Below are 22,492 nucleotides of genomic sequence, written 5' to 3' on the forward strand. Positions count from 1 at the left end.
CTAGTATTTCTGGGAGATTGTTTGAGTCTTCCTTAGTGAAGACAGAATCAAAGTACCTGTTTAACTGTTCTGCCATTTCCTTGTTTCCCATTATAAATTCACCGGTCTCTGATTGTAAGGGACCAACATTTGTCTTCACTAATCTTTTCCTTTTTATATTTCTAAAGAAGCTTTTACAGTCAGTTTTTATATTGCCCACAAGCTTTTTTTCATGCTCTTTTTTCCCTCTCTTAATAAACTCCTTTGTTGAGTTCTAAATTTCTCCCAGTCCTCCAGTTTGTTACTTCCTCTGGCCAATTTATATGCCTCTTCCTTGGATTTAAGGAATGACAAATGCTATGGGAAAATCATAAACTTACAGATGAACAGTATATACACCATATCATCATCTACTGTACATTCACTGAAGACTAAACCTGCATTAGTTTACCTATAAATGTGCACGATCGGTATCTGCAACTGATAATGTAAATTATAACCGAATTGTATCGTCATAAAAATCCAATAAATCATTTAATTTTTGAAGCCATTAGACCCTTATGGTGTGAAATAAAACCCCAAAATGCTTGGAACTTTCTGTGCATCATTATCTGTGAAGGGAAACAAACTCAGTGTTTCAGGTTGATTATCATAGAACAGTACAGCACATAAACAGGCCCTTCAGCCCACAATGTCTGTGCTAAACATGATGCCATGACCAATTCTTATCTGCCTGCATTCACTGCATATCCATATGCCTATCCAAAAGTCTCTTAAATGGCACTATCACATCTGCCTCTACCATCACATCTGTTAGCTCTTTTAAACTTTACCCCTCGAACCTTAAAACTACGTCCTCTATTATTTGATATTTCCATCCTGGGAAAAGGTTCCGATTGCCTATCCTATCTGAGTCTCTCATAATTTTACATACTTTTATCTGGTCTGCTTACAACCTCCAGTGTTCCAGAGAAAACAATTCAAGCCCGTCCAATTTCTCCCTGCAGCTAATACTGCCTAATCATTCTGGTAAACCTCCTCTGCACCCTGTCCAAAGCTTCCACATTCTTCCTGTAATGGGGCGATCAGAACTGCACGCAATACTCCAAATGCGGCTCAACCAAAATTCTATAATTTTATAATCTTGAAGAAGGGTCTCGACCCGAAATGTCACCCATTCCTTCTCTCCAGAGATGCTGCCTGTCCCACTGAGTTACCCCAGCATTTTGCGTCTACCTTCGATTTAAACCAGCATCTGCAGTTGTTTCCTACAAAATTCTATAAAGCTGTATCATGACTTCCTGTTTCTCATACTTAAAGCTCCAACCTATGAAAGCAAGTATAGCATATGCCTTGTGGAAACAAGGAACTGCACATGCTGGTTTACATAAAAAGGACACAAAGTGCTCGAGTAACTTAGCAGGTCAGGCAAAATCTCTGAAGAACATGGATTGTTCAGGTCTGAAGAAGGGTCCTGACTCAAAATGTCACCTTTCCATATTCTCCAAAGATGTTGCCTGAAACGTTGAGTTACTCCAGCACTTTGTATCATACCATATGCCTTCTTTATCATGCCATTAATTGTACATTTTCCCACTTTGAACCCTTCTCTCTCATCATCCATGCAGAACATGATGCTAAGTTAAACTGTGAGGGAAGTGAAGGGAAAAGTCTATTAATGAGGAGACTTATGTGGACTGTTTGCAATATTATTTTTAATTTGTACATGTGGTGCACTTAAACCAATTAACTTCGCAGAGGAAGGGGCAGTGCATGGAGCCCAAAGTAAACTGATACCTAGCTTCTAAATTCTTGGTAAGGAACTATAAAATTCTCATGCAACTCAAAGAATCTTTTCCAGTGCAAACATAGAACAGGCACAGGCCATTCAGCCCACAATGCCTGTATCAAATATGATGCCATGTTAAACTGATTTCCTCTGAATGTATGTGATCCATATCCCTCAGACCCGTACATATTCTATGTGCCTATCTGAAAGCCTCTTAATTGCTACTATCATATCTACCTCCACCAGCACCCCAGGCAGCGCGTTCAGGCACCCACCAATGGCATCTTAAAGCTTTGATATTTCCACCCTGCGGAAAAGGTTCTGACTGTCTATCCTATCTATGCCTCTCATAATTTTATATACTTCAGTCAGGTCTCCCCAAAGCCTCTGAATCTTGAACAAAAATAATTTTATGTTCATAAATATATCATTTGAAGCAATAAAGGAAATGAATTAGCTCCAGCAGTGAGCAGTTTTTAATATAAGCTCTTTTATTGCAGTTTCACTCATATATGAAAAGCTCCAATGTAAAGATTTCCATTAAATGCCAAATTTCGCTTCAAGCCCCGAGGGTATCAATATTTATTTCAGTAATGGGAAAACGTACACCATTCCACAGAGACTATGTGACAAACTGGCAAGAGACTGATATTATTGGGAACATACACACAAAAAAAAACTAAATTACGTAACAGTTCATTAACATTCTGTTAGTTTTTCATGAATGCAGTAGCTAGAGGAGGAAAAAAAGTGAGATAAAGAGCGGGAAGCAATTAAATCATTTTTTTGTACACAGACCATATAGATGATTGTTCCAACAGATGCATTGTGCGGCACACAACTGCAAGATCAGGCTTTGCTCAGCTCCTAGTCCTGCTTTGTTGTCGCACAAATTTGAGAAAGCCTTAGGCTTAATTGGTAATGTAGTTTAGAGAATACAAAGAGCGAGTGTAGTGCAGGAAGGAACTGCAGATGCTGGTTTAAACCGAAGATAGACACAAAAAGCTAGAGTAACTCAGCGGGACAGACAGCATCTCTGAAGAGAAGGAATGGGTGACGTTTAGGGTCGAGACCCTTCTTCAGACTAGTTAGGGACAAGGGAAACGAGAGATATAAACGAGAGATATAGATATAAACGAGAGATAAAGAACAATGAATGAAAGATGTGCAAAAAAATAATGATGATAAAGGGAACAGGCCATTGTTAGCTGTTTGTTGGGTGAAAATGAGAAGCTGGTGCGACTTGGGTGGAGGAGGGGTGGAGAGAGGGCATGTGGGGTTACTTGAAGTTAGAGAAATTAATATTCATACGGTGGTGCATCGGGAGAGCTACTGCCTTACAGCGCCAGAGAACCCGGTTCGATCCTGACTGCGGGCACTTGTCTGTACGGACTTTGTAAGTTCTCACCGTGACCTGCGCGGGTTTTCTCCGAGATTTTCGGTTTCCTACCACAGTCTAAAGATGTGCAGGTTTGTAGGTTAATTGGCTCTGTGTAAATGTAAAATGACCCCAGTGAGTGTAGGATAGTGTTTGCGTGCGGGGGTTGCTGGTCGGTGCGGTGGACTGAAGGGACTGTTTCCGCGCTGTATCTCTAAACTAAACTAAAGTCCAGTTTTCACAATTTGCACTGTATATACTGTAAATGATGTTGAATGCAAATTATTTCATTGTTAAAATCTTCTGATCATTATAATTTTGAGTAACTTTCTTCACATAAAAATCAGTATGGAAGATTGCACTGAGGATAGAAAACATAAATTAATGTCTCGTCCTTAAGGCAGACACGTTGGGGAACAGAGATTGTGGGGATGAGTTGTAAGCAATCATTTTGGCCCTGCTGTTGGAAAATTGAAAATTGATTTTTTTATTAAGAAAGCAAATGAATTATCGAAAATTGTGTCATAGTCATGGAATGTTAGAGTTACATAGCATGGAGAAGGGCTCTTTCCCTCTGTCTCTGTGTTGGGCATCAAATATGAAGTTATACTAATTCCACTTTCCAGAATCAGGTCCATATCCTTCTGTGCCATGGACTTTTAAGTGCACATCTAGATATTTTGGCATGCTGAGAGTACCTGCCTCCACCACCTTCTCCAGGTTTCCCAAACTCCACATGAAAAATCCCCCCATAATCTAAATCTCCTAGCCCACACCTTAAATCCATGTTTAAAGAAAAAGACAAAATGCGGTGGAGTAACTCAGCGAGTCAGGCAGCATCCTTGCAGAACATGGCTAGGTGACGTTTTGGATCGGGATCAGGGAGAAGGCAGGAGAAGGAGGTTGAGAGGGAAAGATAGATCAGCCATGATTGAATGGCAGAATAGACTCAATGGCCTAATTTTGCTCCTATGACTTATGAACATTATTTTGTAATCTTATTTTATTGGCTGGATCGTTTGGTTCTATTTCTTGTTTTTTTTTTGTGTTCAGATCTTGTGATATAATGCTCATCCATTCAATCTGGTGTTTCCTAAGAGTTAGAGTTAAATTCATACAGCACAGAACAGGTTTCTCAGCACAGCAAATCCATTCTGACCGTCACTCACCCATCTACACTAATGTTACATTTTGTTCGACCGACATTCTCACCAGCTCCCCTCATGTTCTACCCGTGGTCAATTAACCTACCAACCCACAGGTATTTGGGATTGGGAGGGAACGGGAGAACCCGGGGAAAATCCACATGGTCACAGGGAGAACGTGCAAATCCCATAAAGTCAGCAGCCGAGGTCAGGATTGCACCTGGTTCTCCGGCACTGTGAGACAGCAGCTTTACTTGCTGTGCCACTTGGATGATATTAAAAACGGAATAAGAGATGCTCCGACACATGGCTGACAAATTCATCCTTCCAATATTCTGTCTTTTTTGTTACAGTTAAATGTGGATATTCACACTTACTCTGAGGTTCATTTATCTTTGGGGTAATCACCAGTTCTTCTGAGGAATTTGGGAATTTTCATTCTCGCCATCATCTTTCCATGATAAAAAACATTTAAAATCCTGGTACTCCATCTGTTTTAGCAGCTTCTAGTTGTTTCTGCCAACTATCCAGTTTCCTACCTTTATCCCATTACTGTTATCCTATCAACTTGACCGCTGAGTTCAAGCTACAATAACAGATGCCAGGGTGGTGGCAGAGCCAGATAGGATAGTGGCATTGAAGAGGCCTTTAAATAGGTACATGCAAGGAATGGAAGGATATGGATCACGTCCAAGCAGAGGTGCTTTGTTTAACCTGGCATCATGTTCAGCACAGACATTGTAGGACGAAGGGCCTGAGGTGTACTGCTTCTATGAGGTAGAAGACCTTTGTCGTCCATGTATCGGTGTAAGGTCTATTGCACACTTCAGTCAAGGAGATGGTGGTGGATGTTCTCTAAATGCCAGCTTCATTGACATCTCATAATCAATGCGAGGATCTTGTTTCTGTAGTTGAGGTGAAAAAGACTGAGCAGGTCAGACTGAACATCCTCTTTGTTCCGTAGATCAACTCCCACGCCAGTCAAGAGCTCGTTTGAGGAGTGTTGAAGTGAAGAATGTTGAGAAGAAGTTCGATGTGTTGACTCTGCCTTGCTTGCCCAATGTGATTGAATAAACTCAACACCAGCAAATCATGAAGGAGAGTGGCCACACCCACAGCAATCTGCTTCCAAGATTTTAGCAATGCACAGGGCGACTTGGTGTCAAATTGTGTTATGAGGTCTCTCCTATGAAGTGACCTGGGATGCTTTCCTATCCAATCTATCTCTCACTGAGAATGCATTGTCCATGGTCCTCAATGTTCCTCTAAGGATACGCCCACCCTCGCGCCCATTGGCTGCTCTGCCGGTCTGACGTCACAAAGGGAGTGAGCGACGGACCAGAGCTTCTATTGGACGGCGGTATGTCGATCAAAGCATCTTGTCTTGGCTGTTGATTGAGGGGTGGGGTTGTCAATTAATGCAGGGGGCGGGAGCAGTGGAGGGGGCGCGGGAGCTGGCGCTGACGGTTGGCCTCCCCTTTTCCCGCGCGCTCAGTTCAGCCCAGCCCAGCCCTGGTCCCTCGCTCGCGCCACGTCGTCGCCAGGCTGGCGGTTAGCGACCCGGTGGCGCCGAGACCGGGCGACCCGCAGCGACGTGTGAGCGAGGGAGGGAGGGGATTTTGGCTGGTGAGTGTCAACATGGTGAGAAGGTTGAGGAGGGGAGGATCTAGCAGGATGGAGGGGTAGAGGGGGAAAGAGAGGGGGTGGAGGGAGGGGGAGGGAGGGGGCTGGAGAGAGAAGGGCTAGAAACATAGACAATAGGTGCAGGAGTAGTCCATTCGACCCTTCGAGCCTGCACCGCCATTCACTGTGATCATGGCTGATCATTCACATTCAGTACCCCGTTCCTGCCTTCTCCCCATATCCCCTGACTCCACTATCTTTAAGAGCTCTATCAAATTCTCTCTTGAAAGCACCACAGAGAATTCCACAGATTCACATTGCTCTGTGTGAAAAAGTTTATCCTCATTTCTAAACGGCTTACCCCTTATTCTTAAACTGTGACCCCTGGTTCTGGACTCCCACAACATCGGGAACATGTTTCCTGCCTCTAGAGTGTCCAAACACTTAACAGTCTGAAGAAGGGTTTCGGCCCGAAACGTTGCCTTTTTCCTTTGCTCCATAGCTGCACCCGCTGAGTTTCTCCAGCACTTTTGTCTACCTTAATAATCTTATATGTTTCAATAAGATTCCCACTCATCCTTATAAATTCCCGAGTATATGAGCCCAGCTGCCCCATTCTATCAACATATGACAGTCCCACCATCCTGGGAATTAACCTCGAGAACCTACGCTGCACTCCCTGAATAGCAAGAATGTCCTTCTTCAAATTTGGAGACCAAAATTGCACACAATACTCCAGGTGTGGTCTTACTAGGGCCCTGTACAACTGCCAAGAAGAACCTCTTTGCTTCTATACTCAACTCCCCAGATCACTCCGACCTGCGTGAGATAACCACTGATGAGGTGTTTGCGCTGTAATCAACCAGAACCAGATCTCGCTGTACTTCCCCCCTTTTTCCAACTTGACACCATTCAGATAATAATCTGCCTTCCTGTTTTTGCCACCAAAGTGGAGAACCTCACATTTATCCACATTAAACTGCATCTGCCATGCATCTGTCCACTCATCCAATCTGTCCAAGTCACCCTGCATCCTCATAGCATCCTCCTCATAGTTCACCCTGCCACCCAGCTTTCTGTCATCTGCAAATTTGCTAATGTTACTTTTAATCCCTTCATCTAAATCATTAATGTATATTGTAAATAGCTGCGGTCCCAGCACCGAAACTTGCGGTACGCCACTAGTCACTACCTGCCATTCTGAAAGGGACCCATTTATCCCCATTCTTTGTTTCCTGTCTGCCAATCAATTTTCTATCCATGTCAGTACTATACCCCCAATACCATGTGCTCTAATTTTGCCCACTAATCTATGTGGGACCTTATCAAATGCTTTCTGAAAGTCCAGGTACACCACATCCACTGGCTCTCCCTTGTCCATTTTCCTGATTACATCCTCCAAGAATTCCAGAATATCAGTCAAGCAAGATTTCCCCTTCGAAAATCCATGTTGACTTGGACCGATGCTGCTACTGCTATCCAAATGTGCTGCTATTTCATCTTTTATAATTGACTCCAGCATCTACCCCATCACTGACTTTGGTGCCTTCCCACACAGTGGGAAACTTTGATTCTGCTGTGTGGGGATGTTTTATGTCAAATTCTATAGTGTGTGTTCTTTATACCCTTTCTGGCTTAATCCCTCCCTTCACCACCTCCAGTTTAAATTCCATTTGGAATATTTTGGAGGACCCAAGAACCAAGAAGACCCACTGATGTCAGGCTAACTGGTCTATAATTCTGTTTTCTCTCTCCCACCTTTCTTAAAATGTGGGATAACATTAGCTACCCTCCAATTCACAGGAACTGATCCTGAATCTATAAAATATGAGGGGTGTTGAGGGGGAGGGGGGGGGGGGGGGGGGGGGGGGGGGTGAGGAAGGCTTGAGATAGAAGGGCTGGGGACGGTGAGTTATTAGGGTAAGGGGAGGATGGGTGGGGGGAAGGTAGGGACTAGAAGGGAGCATTAGCTGGGGGGTGGGGCTTGAAAGGGCTAGGAGGGGAGGGCGTGCAAGGAGGGAGAGGTTAGGAAAGAAGGAGGGAGGCTAGCTAGCAGGATGGACGGAGATGCTAGAAGTGGAGCTGGAGAGAGAAGGGCTGAGAGGGCTCCTCAATTTACAATAAAGCCCCCTTGATCTAGATTCTCCCATGAGTGAAAATATCTTATCGTATACCCTTCCTGGGATCTTGTATGTTTCAATAGGTTCACCCCCATCCCAACTAACCTCCAAAGAATACAGAAACAAAGTGCTGGAGTAACTTAGTGAGTCAGGCGGCATCTCTGGAGGACATGGATAGTTTAGATCATATGATCATAAGGGATAGGAGCAGAATTAGGACATTCGGCCCACCAAGTCTACTCCGCCATTCAATCGTGGCTGATCTATCTCTCCATCCTAATTCCATTCTCCTGCCTTCTCCCCTTAACCTCTGACACCTTTCAGGTCGAGATCTTCCTTCAGACCCTGAAGTGTTACCTTCCATGTTCTCCAAAGATGCTTGGTTTAGTTTAGTTTATTCATGTGTATCAAGGTACAGTGAAAAGCTTTTTGTTGTGTGCTAACCAGTCAGTGGAAAGACTATATATGATTACAATTGAACCATCCACACTGTACAGATCTGTTGGGAGTACTGGTTTAAAAGAGTGGAGCAATTGTAAAGCGTAATTGCAGATCCACTTCTGGGACCAGCATACAGAGAGTCTGCTGGCTTGGGCGCCATCCTCATGTCATGAATCAGACGACGTTTTGGGTCGAGACCCTCCTTCAGACCCTAAAAAGTCACCTTCCATGTTCTCCAAAGATGCTGCCTGACCTGCTGAGTTACTCCAGCACTTTTTATTTGTAAACCAGTATCTGCAATTCCTGTTTTCTCCATAGAATACAGATCCAACTTCTTTACCTGATTGTCATGGATCAATCCTTCCACTCTAGGAATGAATCCATGATACTGGTGAGGTGAGAACGTGGGTGAGGTGAGAATGTGAGAGAGGAGGGGTTAAATCCGTAATGGGGGTGGCTGGAGGGACGGGATGCTGCAAAGGGGGCAGGCGATGGAGAAGGAGGCGAGGGATGGGGTGCAATGGAAAGTAGAAGATATGAGGATGACTGGTGCTGAATCTGGACTCAATTGCTGTGGAACAGGTCTTGAAAAAGCTCTTTATCAACAAAGGTGTTTCTTTCCTCGCATGTCCACATGCAGGCAATCAACGTAAATCAAATTGCCCTATGAAATGGCCTGATAAGCTACTAAGTACAGGCAATTAAGGGTGAACAATATTTGTCTTTGTCAATGATACCCTTAGTTTTTATATGAGTTTTAAACAAAAACTAATTGTTGATTACAAATTAAATATATTAGTACAGCATTAAGACCCTATTGATGAGACTATTTAGAACCCAGTAATGCTCCTTATCGCAATGTCACTAAACAGATGACCTGTATATTTACATATGCTGCTGGTGGAAGCCTGAATGTAAACAAATTGTACTTTACAGGGGAGATAACACTTCAAAATACTTTCTGGTGTGTGATGTGCCGGGGAACAAACTGAAAGGGACACGGAATACTTTATATAACTAGAAGTAACCATTTGTTTCTTTATCTTTGAACGATTCGTTGTCAATTTGTTTTGTGTGTTATAGTCTCATTAACTGAAATTGAAATGCCAACAATGATTTTTCACTTTTTGTAAGTTGAGCTGTGAGCTTTACAAGTTCCTTGTCTTGGTGGATATTACTAAGAATAGACATTAGGACATGTTTAGGAAGGAACTGTAGATGTTGGTTTAAACCGAAGATAGACACAAAAAGCTGGAGTAACTCAGTGGATCTGACAGCATCTGGTAATGTTTCGGGTCAAGACCGTTCTTCAGACTGAGAGTCAGGGGAAAGGGAAATTAGAGATATAACCAGTGATATAGAGAGATATAGAACAAATGAATGAAAAATATGCATAAAAAGTAATGAAGATCAAGGAAACGGTTCATTGTTAGCTGAGGGCTAGATGAAAACGAGTTACAGACAATGAAACACCAGGATGACATTGAAACTAGTACAACAACTGGGGTCGGGGAGGGACGGAGAGGGAATGCAAGGATTACTTGAAGTTAGAGAAATCATATTCATGCTGCTGGGGTGTAAGCTGCCCAAGCGAAAAATGAAGTGCTGTTTCTCAAATTTGCGTTTGGCCTCATGCTGACAATAGAGGAGGCCCAGGTCAGTGTGGGAAAGGATAGAGGAATTAAAGTGTTTAGCAACCGGGAGATCAGGTAGGCCAGGTGGACTGAGTAGCAGATAATGTCAGTAAAGAATCAAAGAGTAAGTTTAAAAAATAAAAACAGAAAATGCATTGAAACACTGATCAGGTCAGACTGCATCATTAGGATGATGAACCAAGTTAAAGTTTCAGGTCAAACCCCTTTGTCAGAACTGGAAAGGAGACAAAATAAGTTGCATAAAGTGCGGGGGAGGATGGATATCTCTAAACTGGGGTGACCATGGAGATATGTTGAGACAAATTTATCTGGTCAATGAGTGAGTAGCAAAAGCATAGAATGAAGAATGGAGGACTGGCAGAATGCTGAGCATGGAATTCTGTCCAGCAAGTCAGCTGGGCATGTCCTTCACTCCCAGAAGAAAAAGGGAATAGAAGAAAACAAGCTGAACTAATCTCACAGATGGACAACTCATGCAGAGAAATCAAGTTAGTTGAAAGTGTGGAGTTCAGTACTGAATCTGGAAAGCTGCAACTTACCCATGACAAAAGTTAAGGGGCTGTTCTTCAGGTTTGTTTTAGGCCACGTTGTAACAGTACTTGAGGCCACCAAGCAATCAGTCAGGATGCAATAGCAGGCCATAGGCAGCTCGGGTCACCCCTGAAGACTGAATGCAAGTGCTCCACAAATTTATCACCCATTTTATGTTTGGTTTTTCCAACATGTTGGAGACAACGGACACAAAATGCTGGAGTAACTCAGCGGGACAGGCAGCATCTCTGGAGGGAAGGAATGGGTGACGTTTCGGGTCAAGACCCTTCTTCAGACTGTTCTCTTCAGAGATGCTGCTCGTGGTGCTGGGTTACTCCAGCATTTTGTGTCTACCTTTGATTTAAGCCAGCATCTGTTTTTTTTTTCTTTTTTTCTTTTTTGTACGGCTTTGTAAATATTTGATTAGTGTATTAATGTAAATAATTTGGTGTACATATAGCTGCTGGTGTACATATGGTGTACATATAGTTGCTAAATTTGTATAAGATAATTACAAGCAGTTGAATAATGGGTGGGAATTAATAAGCTTTGGTTTCTTCCTGCTCCTTTTCGGACACATACAATTTAATTTATTTATAGATATTGTTTATGACACTTTATAAATATTCTTGTTTTGTTTTTTGTATGCTGTTTCACACGCTTTTTATCCTTTTATTCTGTTCGAAATAAATAATAATATAAAACCTGCAGTTATTTCCTACACATGTTGGAGACTACATTGTGAACAGTGAATGCAGTACACTAGATTGGAGGTGCAAGTGAATTGCTGCCTCATTTGGAAAGACTTTATGTGTTTTTGGATTATGGGAAAGAATGAGGTGAAAGGACAAGTGTTGCATTGCCTGTGGTTGTGAGAAGAGTGGAGGGAGTTGTGATGGGGACAGTCCCTACGAAATGCTGAAAGAGGAGAAGATTTGAAGATATAGAGAAAGCTACATTGCAGATACTGGAAACTGAAGAAAAAAAATTGCTTAAAGAACAGGTTTAGCAACATCTGTGGAGGCAAAAGGGATGTGTCAACATTGCGTCAAGATGCATCAGACCTGCAGTGGAAGAATAGGCTGAAACAATGGATCTGCCAGGGCAGGCCTGTGTGTAGAAATAGGGAATGAGGTGGAAGCAGACGTAGTAGGCCCGGGACAGTGAAACTGGAGGGAAGATCTCCCAAGGAAGTGACGTCCATGACTTTGAGGATGCCTATGGTTTGATGGTGAGGTCATGATCTACGGGGACATAAAAAGTGTCTTAAGAACTGATGTCTAGCGTCTGAGATTGTACCCCAGTCAGAACAGCACCACCCTTGTCACTAGATTTAGAGCATAGGATCAAGAAAAGTACAGCACAGAAAAAGGCCCCTTGGCCCACAATACATGTGCTGAACATGATGCCAAGATAAACTAATTTCATTTGCCTGTGTGTGATTCGTATCCCTCCATTCCCTGCATATCTTTGTGCCTTTCCAAGGTTTCATGATGATATTGAGGTTCTTAGTAAATGGAATGCTGCAAGTTCTGGAACTACTATTGTTTGTCATCTATACTAATGGTTTGTGTGAGAATGCAGTTAGCATGGTTACTAAGTTTGCAGTTGACACCAAAATTAGTGATGTAGTGGACAGCGATGAAGGATATCTTAGATTACAACAGAATCCAGATGAACTGGGGAGGTGGGCCAAGAAGTGGTAGATAGAATTTTAGTTGGACAAGTGTGAGGTGTTACATTTTTAATTTTTTTTATTATTATTCAAAAATATTTATTTAAATATTAAAACATTATATACATTATAATAAAACCAAAACAGAACCCAACAGAAAACAATAATACAAGGTAAACAAATATACTAAATAAACCACTATACAACTATGTTACAATCCTTGTCAAGGATGCATTCAACCCCATGCGGTGCCCAGCAGTCCCGGAAATCCCTGAGGGTGCCCATGGACAGCATGTAGTCCCTCTCTAACACCACCTGGGCACGAATGTAACCCCGGAAAAGGGCAGGCAGCTGGCTTGGGCAGAGCCTTCCTCTACCTGGCGAGTGACTCGCAGATAACCAGCTTGGTGACAAGTGCATCCAGGTAGAGCTCCTGAAGGACTGTGTTGGGGAACTGGAGAAGCAAGTGGATGACCTCAGGTTCATCCGAGAAACTGAGTCGTTCCTCGACAAGTCCTACAGTAAGATTGTTACACCTAAGGTACTGGAAGAGAGAAGGTGGGAGACAGTGAGAAAGGGAGGGAAGCATGGAATGCAAATGTCCCCGGGTGTTGTACCTCTTGTGAATAGGTTCACCCACTTAGAATCTGTCGGGACAGAAGACATTTATACACTGAGCGGCGGACTGGCTTGTGATGCGAATAGGGCTGTTGAGCCAAAACCAAAAAGGCCAAAGTCAGGCAACGCAATTGTAGTGCGAGACTCCATTGTGAGAGGTACGGACAGGGGTTTCTGCGGCAATAGACGGGATTCGCGGATGGTGTGCTGCCTTCCTGGTGCCAGGATCCAGGATGTCACGGACAGAGTGCAGAAAATCCTCAAGGGCGAAGGTGAACAGCCGGAAGTGGTAGTGCGTGTCGGCACAAACGATATCGGAAAGAAGGGGATGAATATTCTGCAGCGTGACTTTAGAGAGCTCGGAAAAATGCTGAAAAGCAGGACCTCCAGGGTTGTTATCTCCGGTTTGCTTCCAGTTCCTCGTGCTGGCGAGAGCAGGAACAGGGAGATACGGGACCTGAATGTGTGGCTGAGGAACTGGTGCACGGGGCAGGGATTTAGATTCTTAGATCACTGGGATCTGTTTTGGAGTAAGGGGGAACTGTACAAAAGGGACAGATTGCATCTTAACAGGTGGGGGACCAGCATTCTGGCAGGCAGGTTTGCTACACGGGTGGTTTTAAACTGAATAAGGGGGGTGGGGTGTCAAATGGGATAGTTGAGGATGGAGTTAAAGGGAAAGGGTTTCTTAAATGTGTGAGTGGAGAGACAGAGGGTTGTAAAATGAGGGTAGAAGTAATAGGTAGCAAGGTGAAAAGTAAAAGTGGCAGGCAGACAAAAATCAAAAAGTGCCACATTTCTACATAATTGTATAAGGGGTAAGAGTGTTGTAAAAACAAGCCTGAAGGCTTTGTGTCTCAGTGCAAGGAGCATTCGTAATAAGGTGGATGAGTTGAATGTGCAGATAGCTATTAATCACTATGATATAGTTGGGATCATGGAGACATGGCTCCAGGGTGACCAAGGCTGGGAGCTGAACATCCAGGGATATTCAATATTCAGGAGGGATAGACAGAAAGGGAAAGGAGGTGAGGTAGCGTTGTTGGTTAGAGAGCAGATTAACGCAATAGAAAGCAGGGACATTAGCTTGGAGGATGTGGAATCGATATGGGTAGAGCTGCGAAACACTAAGGGGCAGAAAACGCTAGTGGGAGTTGTGTACAGGCCACCTAACAGTAGTAGCGGAGTTGGGGATGGCATCAAACAGGAAATTAGAAATGCGTGCGACAAAGGCAAAACGTTATAATGGGTGACTTCAATCTACATATATATTGGGTGAATCGAATTGGCAAGGGTGCTGAGGAAGAGGATTTCTTGGAATGTATGCAGGATAGTTTTCTAAACCAACATGTAGAGGAACCAACGAGAGAGCAGGCTATTCTAGATTGGGTATTGAGTAATGAGGAAGGGTTAGTTAGCAGTCTTGTGCGTGGCCCCTTGGGCAAGAGTGACCATAATATGGTTGAGTTCGTCATTAGGATGGAGAGTGACATTGTTAATTCAGAAACAAGGGTCCTGAACTTAAAGAAAGGTAACTTTGAGGGTATGAGACGTGAATTGGCCAAGATAGACTGGCAATTGATTCTTAATGGGTTGACGGTGGATATGCAATGGAATGCATTTAAAGACTGCATGGATGAACTACAACAATTGTTCATCCCAGTTTGGCAAAAAAATAAATCAGGGAAGGTAGTGCATCTGTGGATAACAAGGGAAATCAGGGATAGTATCAAAACAAAAGTTGAAGCGTACAAATTAGCCAGAAAAAGCAGCCTACCAGAGGACTGGGAGAAATTCAGAGACCAGCAGAGGAGGACAAAGGGCTTAATTAGGAAAGGGAAAATAGATTATGAAAGAAAACTGGCAGGGTACATAAAAACTGACTGCAAAAGCTTTTATAGATATGTGAAGAGAAAAAGATTAGTTAAAACAAATGTAGGTCCCTTGCAGTCAGAAACAGGTGAATTGATCATGGGGAACAAGGACATGGCAGACCAATTGAATAACTACTTTGGTTCTGTCTTTACTAAGGAGGAACTGAGTGAAATCCAGGTTAGCCGGGAAGTGGTGTTAGGTAAATTGAATGGATTAAAGGCTGATAAATCCCCAGGGCCAGATAGGCTGCATCCCAGAGTACTTAAGGAAGTAGCCCCAGAAATAGTGGATGCATTAATGATAATTTTTCAAAACTCTAGATTCTGGAGTAGTTCCTGAGGATTGGAGGGTAGCTAATGTAACCCCACTTTTTAAAAAGGGAGGGAGAGAGAAAACGGGGAATTACAGACCAGTTAGTCTAACGTCGGTGGTGGGGAAACTGCTAGAATCAGTTATTAAAGATGGGATAGCAGCACATTTGGAAAGTGGTGAAATCATTGGACAAAGTCAGCATGGATTTATGAAAGGTAAATCATGTCTGACGAATCTTATAGAATTTTTCGTGGATGTAACTAGTAGAGTGGATAAGGGAGAACCAGTGGATGTGTTATATCTGGACTTTCAGAAGGCTTTCGACAAGGTCCCACATAAGAGATTAGTATACAAACTTAAAGCACACGGTATTGGGGGTTCAATATTGACGTGGATAGAAAACTGGCTGGCAGACAGGAAGCAAAGAGTAGGAGTAAACGGGTCCTTTTCACAATGGCAGGCAGTGACTAGTGGGGTACCACAAGGCTCAGTGCTGGGACCCCAGCTATTTACGATATATATTAATGATTTGGATGAGGGAATTGAATGCAACATCTCCAAATTTGCAGATGACACGAAGCTGGGGGGGAATGTTAGCTGTGTGGAGGATGCTAGGAGGCTGCAAGGTGACTTGGATAGGTTGGGTGAGTGGGCAAATGCATGGCAGATGCAGTATAATGTGGATAAATGTGAGGTTATCCACTTTGGTGGCAAAAACAGGAAAGTAGACTATTATCTGAATGGTGGCCGATTAGGAAAGGGGGAGATGCAACGAGACCTGGGTGTCATGGTACACCAGTCATTAAAAGTAGGCATGCAGGTGCAGCAGCCAGTGAAGAAGGCGAATGGTATGTTAGCAATCATAGCACAAGGATTTGAGTATAGGAGCAGGGAGGTTCTACTGCAGTTGTACAGGGTCTTGGTGAGACCACACCTGTAGTATTGCGTACAGTCTTGGTCACCTAATCTGAGGAAGGACATTCTTGTCATAGAGGGAGTACAGAGAAGGTTCACCAGACTGATTCCTGGATGGACTCGGTTTGTACTCGCTAGAGTTTAGAAGATTGAGGGGGGATCTTTCATCTTACAAAATTCTTAAGGGGTTGGACAGGCTAGATGCAGGAAGATTGTTCCCGATGTTGGGGAAGTCCAGAACAAGGGGTCACAGTTTAAGGATAAGGGGGATATCTTTTAGGACCGAGATGAGGAAAACATTTTTCACACAGAGAGTGGTGAATCTCTGGAATTCTCTGCCACAGAAGCTAGTTGAGGCCAGTTCATTGGCTATATTTAAGAGGGAGTTAGATGTGGCCCTTGTGGCTAAAGGGGTCAGGCGGTATGGAGAGAAGGCAGGTACAGGATACCGAGTTGGATGATCAGCCATGATCATATTGAATGGCGGTGTAGGCTCGAAGGGCCGAATGGCCTACTCCTGCACCTGTTTTCTATGTTTGGCAAGGCCATGTAGCATTTTGGTAAGTTGAAACAGGACAGGTCTTCCACTGTAGATGGATATGCCCTGGAGAGTGTTATAGAATGAATAGACCTAAGGGTACAGGTACATAGTTACCCAAAAGTGGCAACATAGGTAGGTAGGATGGTGAAGAAGGTGTTTGGCACACTTGTTTTCATCGGTCAGTCAGAGCATCAAGTACAGGAATTGGAACTACCTGTATATAAGCAATTGGTGACACCACACCTGGAGTATTGTGTGCAGTTTTGGTTGCTCAGCAATTGGATGGATATTATTATGTTGCGCAAGGTGCAAAAAAGATTAATTAGGTTGTTACTGGGAATGGAAGGAGCTATGAGGAGAAGCTGGGAGGTTTTTGTTTGGAGCATAGAAGGCTGAAGGATGACCCTATAGGTGTAAATAAAATCATGAGCGGTGTAGATAAGATGGATGATCCCAGTTTCTTTCCTTGCGAAGGTGAGTTAAAAACTAGAGGTTCGTGGGGAAATTTTAAAGGGGACCTGAGGAGCAACCTTTTCGCACAGAAGATGGTGTGTATATAGAACAAGCTGCCGGAGGAAGCAGTAGAGGCAGGTACAATTACAATGTTTAAAGGTCATTTGGAATTGAATGGATAGGAAATGTTTAGAGGCATGCGCCAAACACAGCAAATGGGACTAGCTCAGATAAACAGATAAACATATAAACATCCATTTCTTCCATCATGATTTTTAATCATTACTTTCACATAATATAAATTGTGCATCTAATCAAAAGCAAATTAGAAATTATTGTTTGGTCAATTAAAGCAAGGAGTCACTGTGGCTGATTCATTTTCTACCAATTAAGGTGAGAGCATTAAAACAACTTTAGACAGTCCCAGTCTGTGCATCACATCTGATTAACAGAAGCTTGAAAACAGAAGCTTGTTTGCTGTCATATATATTTGCCCAATATCAGCCTGCATTCTGAATGTGTTGTAAATTTAATTATGTAAGATAGAGGACGGTGGCTTCCTCCATTTACTTAATTGAAAGCAGAAGTCTTGAAACCCATTTTTACATTTGTTTTTGTGTATTTGATGATGGGATCTGAAAATATATGCAGTTTACTGTAGATTCAATGTAGGAATAATCTATATATTTTTAAATGAGCTCGTTATTTCTGATAATATTTTGTGATGTTGTTTACCAAACTTTTTTTTAAAAAGCATATAGATTCATCTCTGAGAGTCTGGGCAATGCTTTAAATTTTCAAATGATTGACAAATCCTAATAAAATTGCAAAAGCTGAACTCTTGCGCAAGGATTATGTTGAGCTGATCCAGCAAAAAAAAAAAACATGTTCTATTTATTACATTGTTGCTGCCAGTGAATAGCTTTTTATAATTACATCATCAGTATTCCATTTGAAAAGCAATTATAGAAGAATTATCAATTACACATTTTTACTGCTTAGACCTAAAAAAACTCCTTACATTTTATGCCAAATACACCTCCTCAACCTGAAATTATTGATCCCTTGCAGTGATAAAACGATGTCTGCCCTTCTGAATGTCACCCAAATAGTTGTCCTTCCGAGATGAGCAGTACTTGTGGCTTGTTTGAGGGCAAGAAGAGAACCATCAAATTTAAACCCAGTTTAGTTCTTAGCTCTCAATTACCTTCATTTGTTTTTATTGTACAACTTGCTGGATGATAATATATCAACATACCATTGTTATTGTGAATTACAAAATGCTGTAAATTCACGGGTGAATCGTTACTGCCTTACAGAGACAAAGTATTTAGGAATTTTCTTCATTTTTAAGTAAACATTTTTTTTTTGGCTAATTATTGATATAGTTGATTCAGAGAAGTTACAGGCGTTAATAATAATTGGTAATGAATTAACATCAGGAGATACAATTTTGCCACAATTGTCTGATTGTAGAATCAGCCCTCCTGAGTGTTATTTTTTTCAAATGCAGGACATAAAACAAATTCAAGTTTAAACCTAAATTCTTAATTTGTTATTTTTAATCAATGATTTTCTATATTTCGAGTTTAAAATATTATTTCAACTGTTTTATTTTTTTTTCTGCTCTTTACTAATGATATTAGGTACAATTTACTTGATATAGCGTCACTTCTGTCCTACCTTTCATGCAGATTCTGCAGGTGAATCTCTGGGTTGTGATAGAGAATGATTAGGAAACTCTTACTTTGTTTCACTCTGTATAATGAGCCCCTGTTAATTGTACAGGATGAAGTTACAACTCTGTGGTTCTTTGTGCATTATGCAGTAATAATAATAATAATACACTTTATTGTACATTTGGGCTAAGTGTTTTAATGCTGAATTTGTGTTTGAAGAAGCAGGACTATAAATATATATATGTTGCCTCTATAGTCATGGTTCATATTTAGAATGAATAAAATATTGTACCACATTTCTAACCATGTACAGGTTAAAACAACGCCTTAAGTAAAATATTGCCTAAACCTATTATTGGTATATCTATTGGATTTTAGAATTAATTCACATAGATCTTTTCTAAATGTATCATTTATGGGTCACATGTTCTGTTTACAGAAGATATGGCTTATTTCAACTATTCCCTATTCGCCTCTATGGCCAGATCAAGGTAAGATGGACAACCATCGTATTAAGATCAATTATATTACTGAGCTGTTGCATTTGAAACCTTGTCTAATGCACTCTTATAATTCTGCTTTAGTCACATGATGCTGTTTTTTTTTAATTGCATGTTGTAGTCTAATTGCATGTTCGTAGTCAGGCTAATTTTAACTGCTCAATGAATTGGCCCCCACTACCTTCCATAACAGAGAATTGGCCCCCACTACCTTCCATAACAGAGAATTCCACAAATTCACAACTCTCTGGGTGAAAATGTTTTTCCTCATCTCAGTCCTAAATGGCCTACCCCTTATTCTTAAACCGTGGCCGCTCGTTCTGGACTCCCCCAACATGGGGAACATTTTTCTTCCATCTAGCCTGTTCAATCCTTTAAGAATTTTATATGTTTGTATAAGTTCTCCTCTCATCCTTCTAAATTCCAGTGAATATAAGCCCAGTCAATCCATTCTTTCGTCATATTCTTTCATCACGGGAATTAACCTGGTGAACCTATGCTGCACTCTCAATAGCAAGAATGTCCTCCCCCAAATTAGGAGACCAAAACTGCAGACAATACTCCAGTTACAGTCTCATCAGTACCATGTACAACTGTAGTAGGACCTCTTTGCTCCTATACTCAAATCCTCTTGTTATGAAGGCCAACATGCTTTCTTCACTGCCTGATGTACCTGCATGCTTACTTTCAGTGACTGATGTACAATGACACCTAGGTCTCATTGCACCTTCCCTTTTCCTAATTTGACACGTCTGAAGAAGGATCTCAGCCCAAAGTGTCACCCATTACTTCTATCCAGAGATGCTGCCTGTCCCGCTTAGTTACTCCAGCAGTTTGTGTCTACCTTTGATTTAAACCAGCATCTGCAGTTTTTTGCCTACACAATTCAGATAATAATCTGTCTTCTTGTTCTTGCACCAAAGTGGATAACTTCACATTTATCCACATTATACGGCATCCGCCATACATCTGCCCACTCACCCAACTTATCCAAGTCACCCTGCAGCCTCATAGCATCCTCATCGCAGCTCACCCCAGATTTGTATCATCCACAAACTTGGTGATGTCACATTTAATTCCTTCGTCTAAATCGTTAATATATATTGTAAATAACTGGGGTCCCAGCACGGAAAGGACCTGTTAATTCCTACTCTTTGCTTCCTGTCTGCCAACCAGTTCTCTATCCATGTCAATATCCTACCCCCAATACCATGTGTTCTAATTTTGCACACTAATCTCTTGAAAGTCCAGATACACCATTATCCATTTTATTTGTTACTCAAAAAATCATCTAGAAGATTAGTCAAGCATGATTTCCCCATCATAAATCCATCCTGCCACTGCTTTCCAAATGCGCTGCTATTACATCTTAATAGTCGACTCGAGCATCTTCCCCACTACCAATATCAGGCTAACTGATCTCTTTGAAAAGAAAAGAAAATAATCCTTGTTTCCCCCAGAAATGTGCTTCCTTTCAAGAATCCTTGATGGTTCAACTGTTAAAGTGATTACACCATTAAAATTCAGACTATTGGTTCAGACAGGTTTCATTCTAGAGGGAATTTTTTTTTTTAAATCTATTTTCATCTTCAGTGCAACCGAATGTGTGAGAGGCGTGTACAGGCGACAGCAGAAAATCTTTGATGTTTAGGGAGAGCAAACAAAGGCAGCTATTAGCACCTTATTTATGCCAGCTTGGCATTTTGCCCTTCACATTCTTTGGATGCCCCTGAATATTTAAAAACCTGCCAAAGAACTTTGAAATACCAACCACTGTTGGAAAGGTGGGAAACCTCTCAGGGATTTTTACATAATATTGTCTCAAAGGAAGTGAGAGACTTTTTAAAATAAAACAGCATCTGTGTTTCCTTGTTTCTACTACAACTTGCTGATTTAGTTTGTCAGCCTTTTTATGCTCTTCATCTAAGAAGGCAGGACAAACTGTGTTTTAAGTTTCATTTGAGAAATAGGATCTCGTAATGTAATGCTCCCTTGATATAGCAATTAGTGTCATATTAGATTATATGCTTGAGTCCAATCAGATGTAATCAGTGAGGTAAATAATTTCAATCAGAAAATAAGGGTAAACAAGACAACCCTTTGACATTATTTATCTAGCTGATTACCCTATCTCATTTGCGTTCCAGCATGGAAGAGTGCGACCACTGGTATTCCACATGAATCTGCTGGGATCGTTGTTGTTTGCGATTTTATATATAAATGATTTGAATGAAAATGTAGGTGGGCGGATACGTAATTTTGCAGGTGACACAAAAATTGGTGGAGTTATGGATGGTTGAGAAGTCTGTCATGATACAGCAGGATATAAAGCAATTGGAAATGTAGGCAGATAAATGGCAGAAGAAGTTTAACCTGGAAAAGTGTAAGGTGTAAATATGCACTTTAAGAAGTCAAACGCAAGAGGAAAGTATACAATAAATGGTAGGACTTTTAGGAACTTTGATGTACAGAGTGCTCTTTTGGGAGCAAGTCTGTAGCTCAGTAAAAGCAGCTGCACAAGTAAATAGGGTGGTAAATAAGGCATTGTGGCAATCTTGCCGTCATCATTGGGATGCTGAGTAAAGCATTGGGAAATCATGTTACAGTTGTATAAAAGCAAAAAAAAACATCCAAAAGTGCTGGAGATACTCAGTGGGTCAGGCGTCTATGAAAGGATAGATGCTTTACGGGTTGGGATCCTTCTTCAGATTGCAGAAAGATCCCGACCCGAAACATTGCCTGTCCATTCCCACCACAAATGATGTTCGATCTACTGAGTTCCTCCAGCACTTTTTTCCCCTCAAAATTCCAGCATCCGCAGTCTCTTGTGTTTACATTTGTATGAAACTTTGGTTAGACCAAATGAGTACTGTGTGCAGTTCTGGCCACCGCATTAGAAGAGAAATGTGGGCGCTCTGGAGAGAGTGCAGAAGAGGTTTACCAGGATATTAAATGGATTAGAGAATATAAGCTATGAGGAGAGGTTTGGCAAACTTGTATTTGCTGAAGGGTTGGAGGATGAGGATTGACTTTATAGAATTTTATAAAATTGAAAAAGGTTTTAAAATAATTTTACAGAGATAAATCTGCGTGATTTCAAAAGCAAAAAACAAGTAGAACTTAGAATTTTCAAAGATTTTCACGTGTCAGGCAGCTACAGATAACTATACATTTTATCACTGGAGTACAGTTATGTAAAGGTCATGTTCCCAAGAACTGAGGAAAAAGTTCAGTGTTCTTTGTGGGTTGGAATGACTTTTTTT

General features: G+C 41.7%; 1 protein-coding gene across 3 annotated transcripts in view; it reads left to right on the forward strand.

Annotated features, from left to right (window-relative positions):
- Positions 1-5,766: 5,766 nt before the first annotated feature.
- Positions 5,767-22,492, forward strand: part of letm2 (leucine zipper-EF-hand containing transmembrane protein 2) — a 35,900-nt gene continuing 19,174 nt past the window's right edge. Inside the window, exon 1 of one of the 3 annotated variants that reach the window (XM_055662118.1) lies at positions 5,767-5,917. Coding sequence is in view for 1 of the 3 variants with exons in the window: in XM_055662116.1 (XP_055518091.1) it covers positions 19,174-19,220 (47 nt within the window). In the remaining 2 variants the exon portion in view is untranslated. Of the gene's footprint in view, positions 5,918-9,028; positions 9,499-18,640; positions 19,221-22,492 lie in introns of those variants that run through there. The other 2 variants (XM_055662117.1, XM_055662116.1) reach the window with 2 other exon arrangements.

Source organism: Leucoraja erinacea, chromosome 35 (genome assembly GCF_028641065.1).
Source record: "Leucoraja erinacea ecotype New England chromosome 35, Leri_hhj_1, whole genome shotgun sequence".
NCBI lineage: Eukaryota > Metazoa > Chordata > Chondrichthyes > Rajiformes > Rajidae > Leucoraja > Leucoraja erinaceus.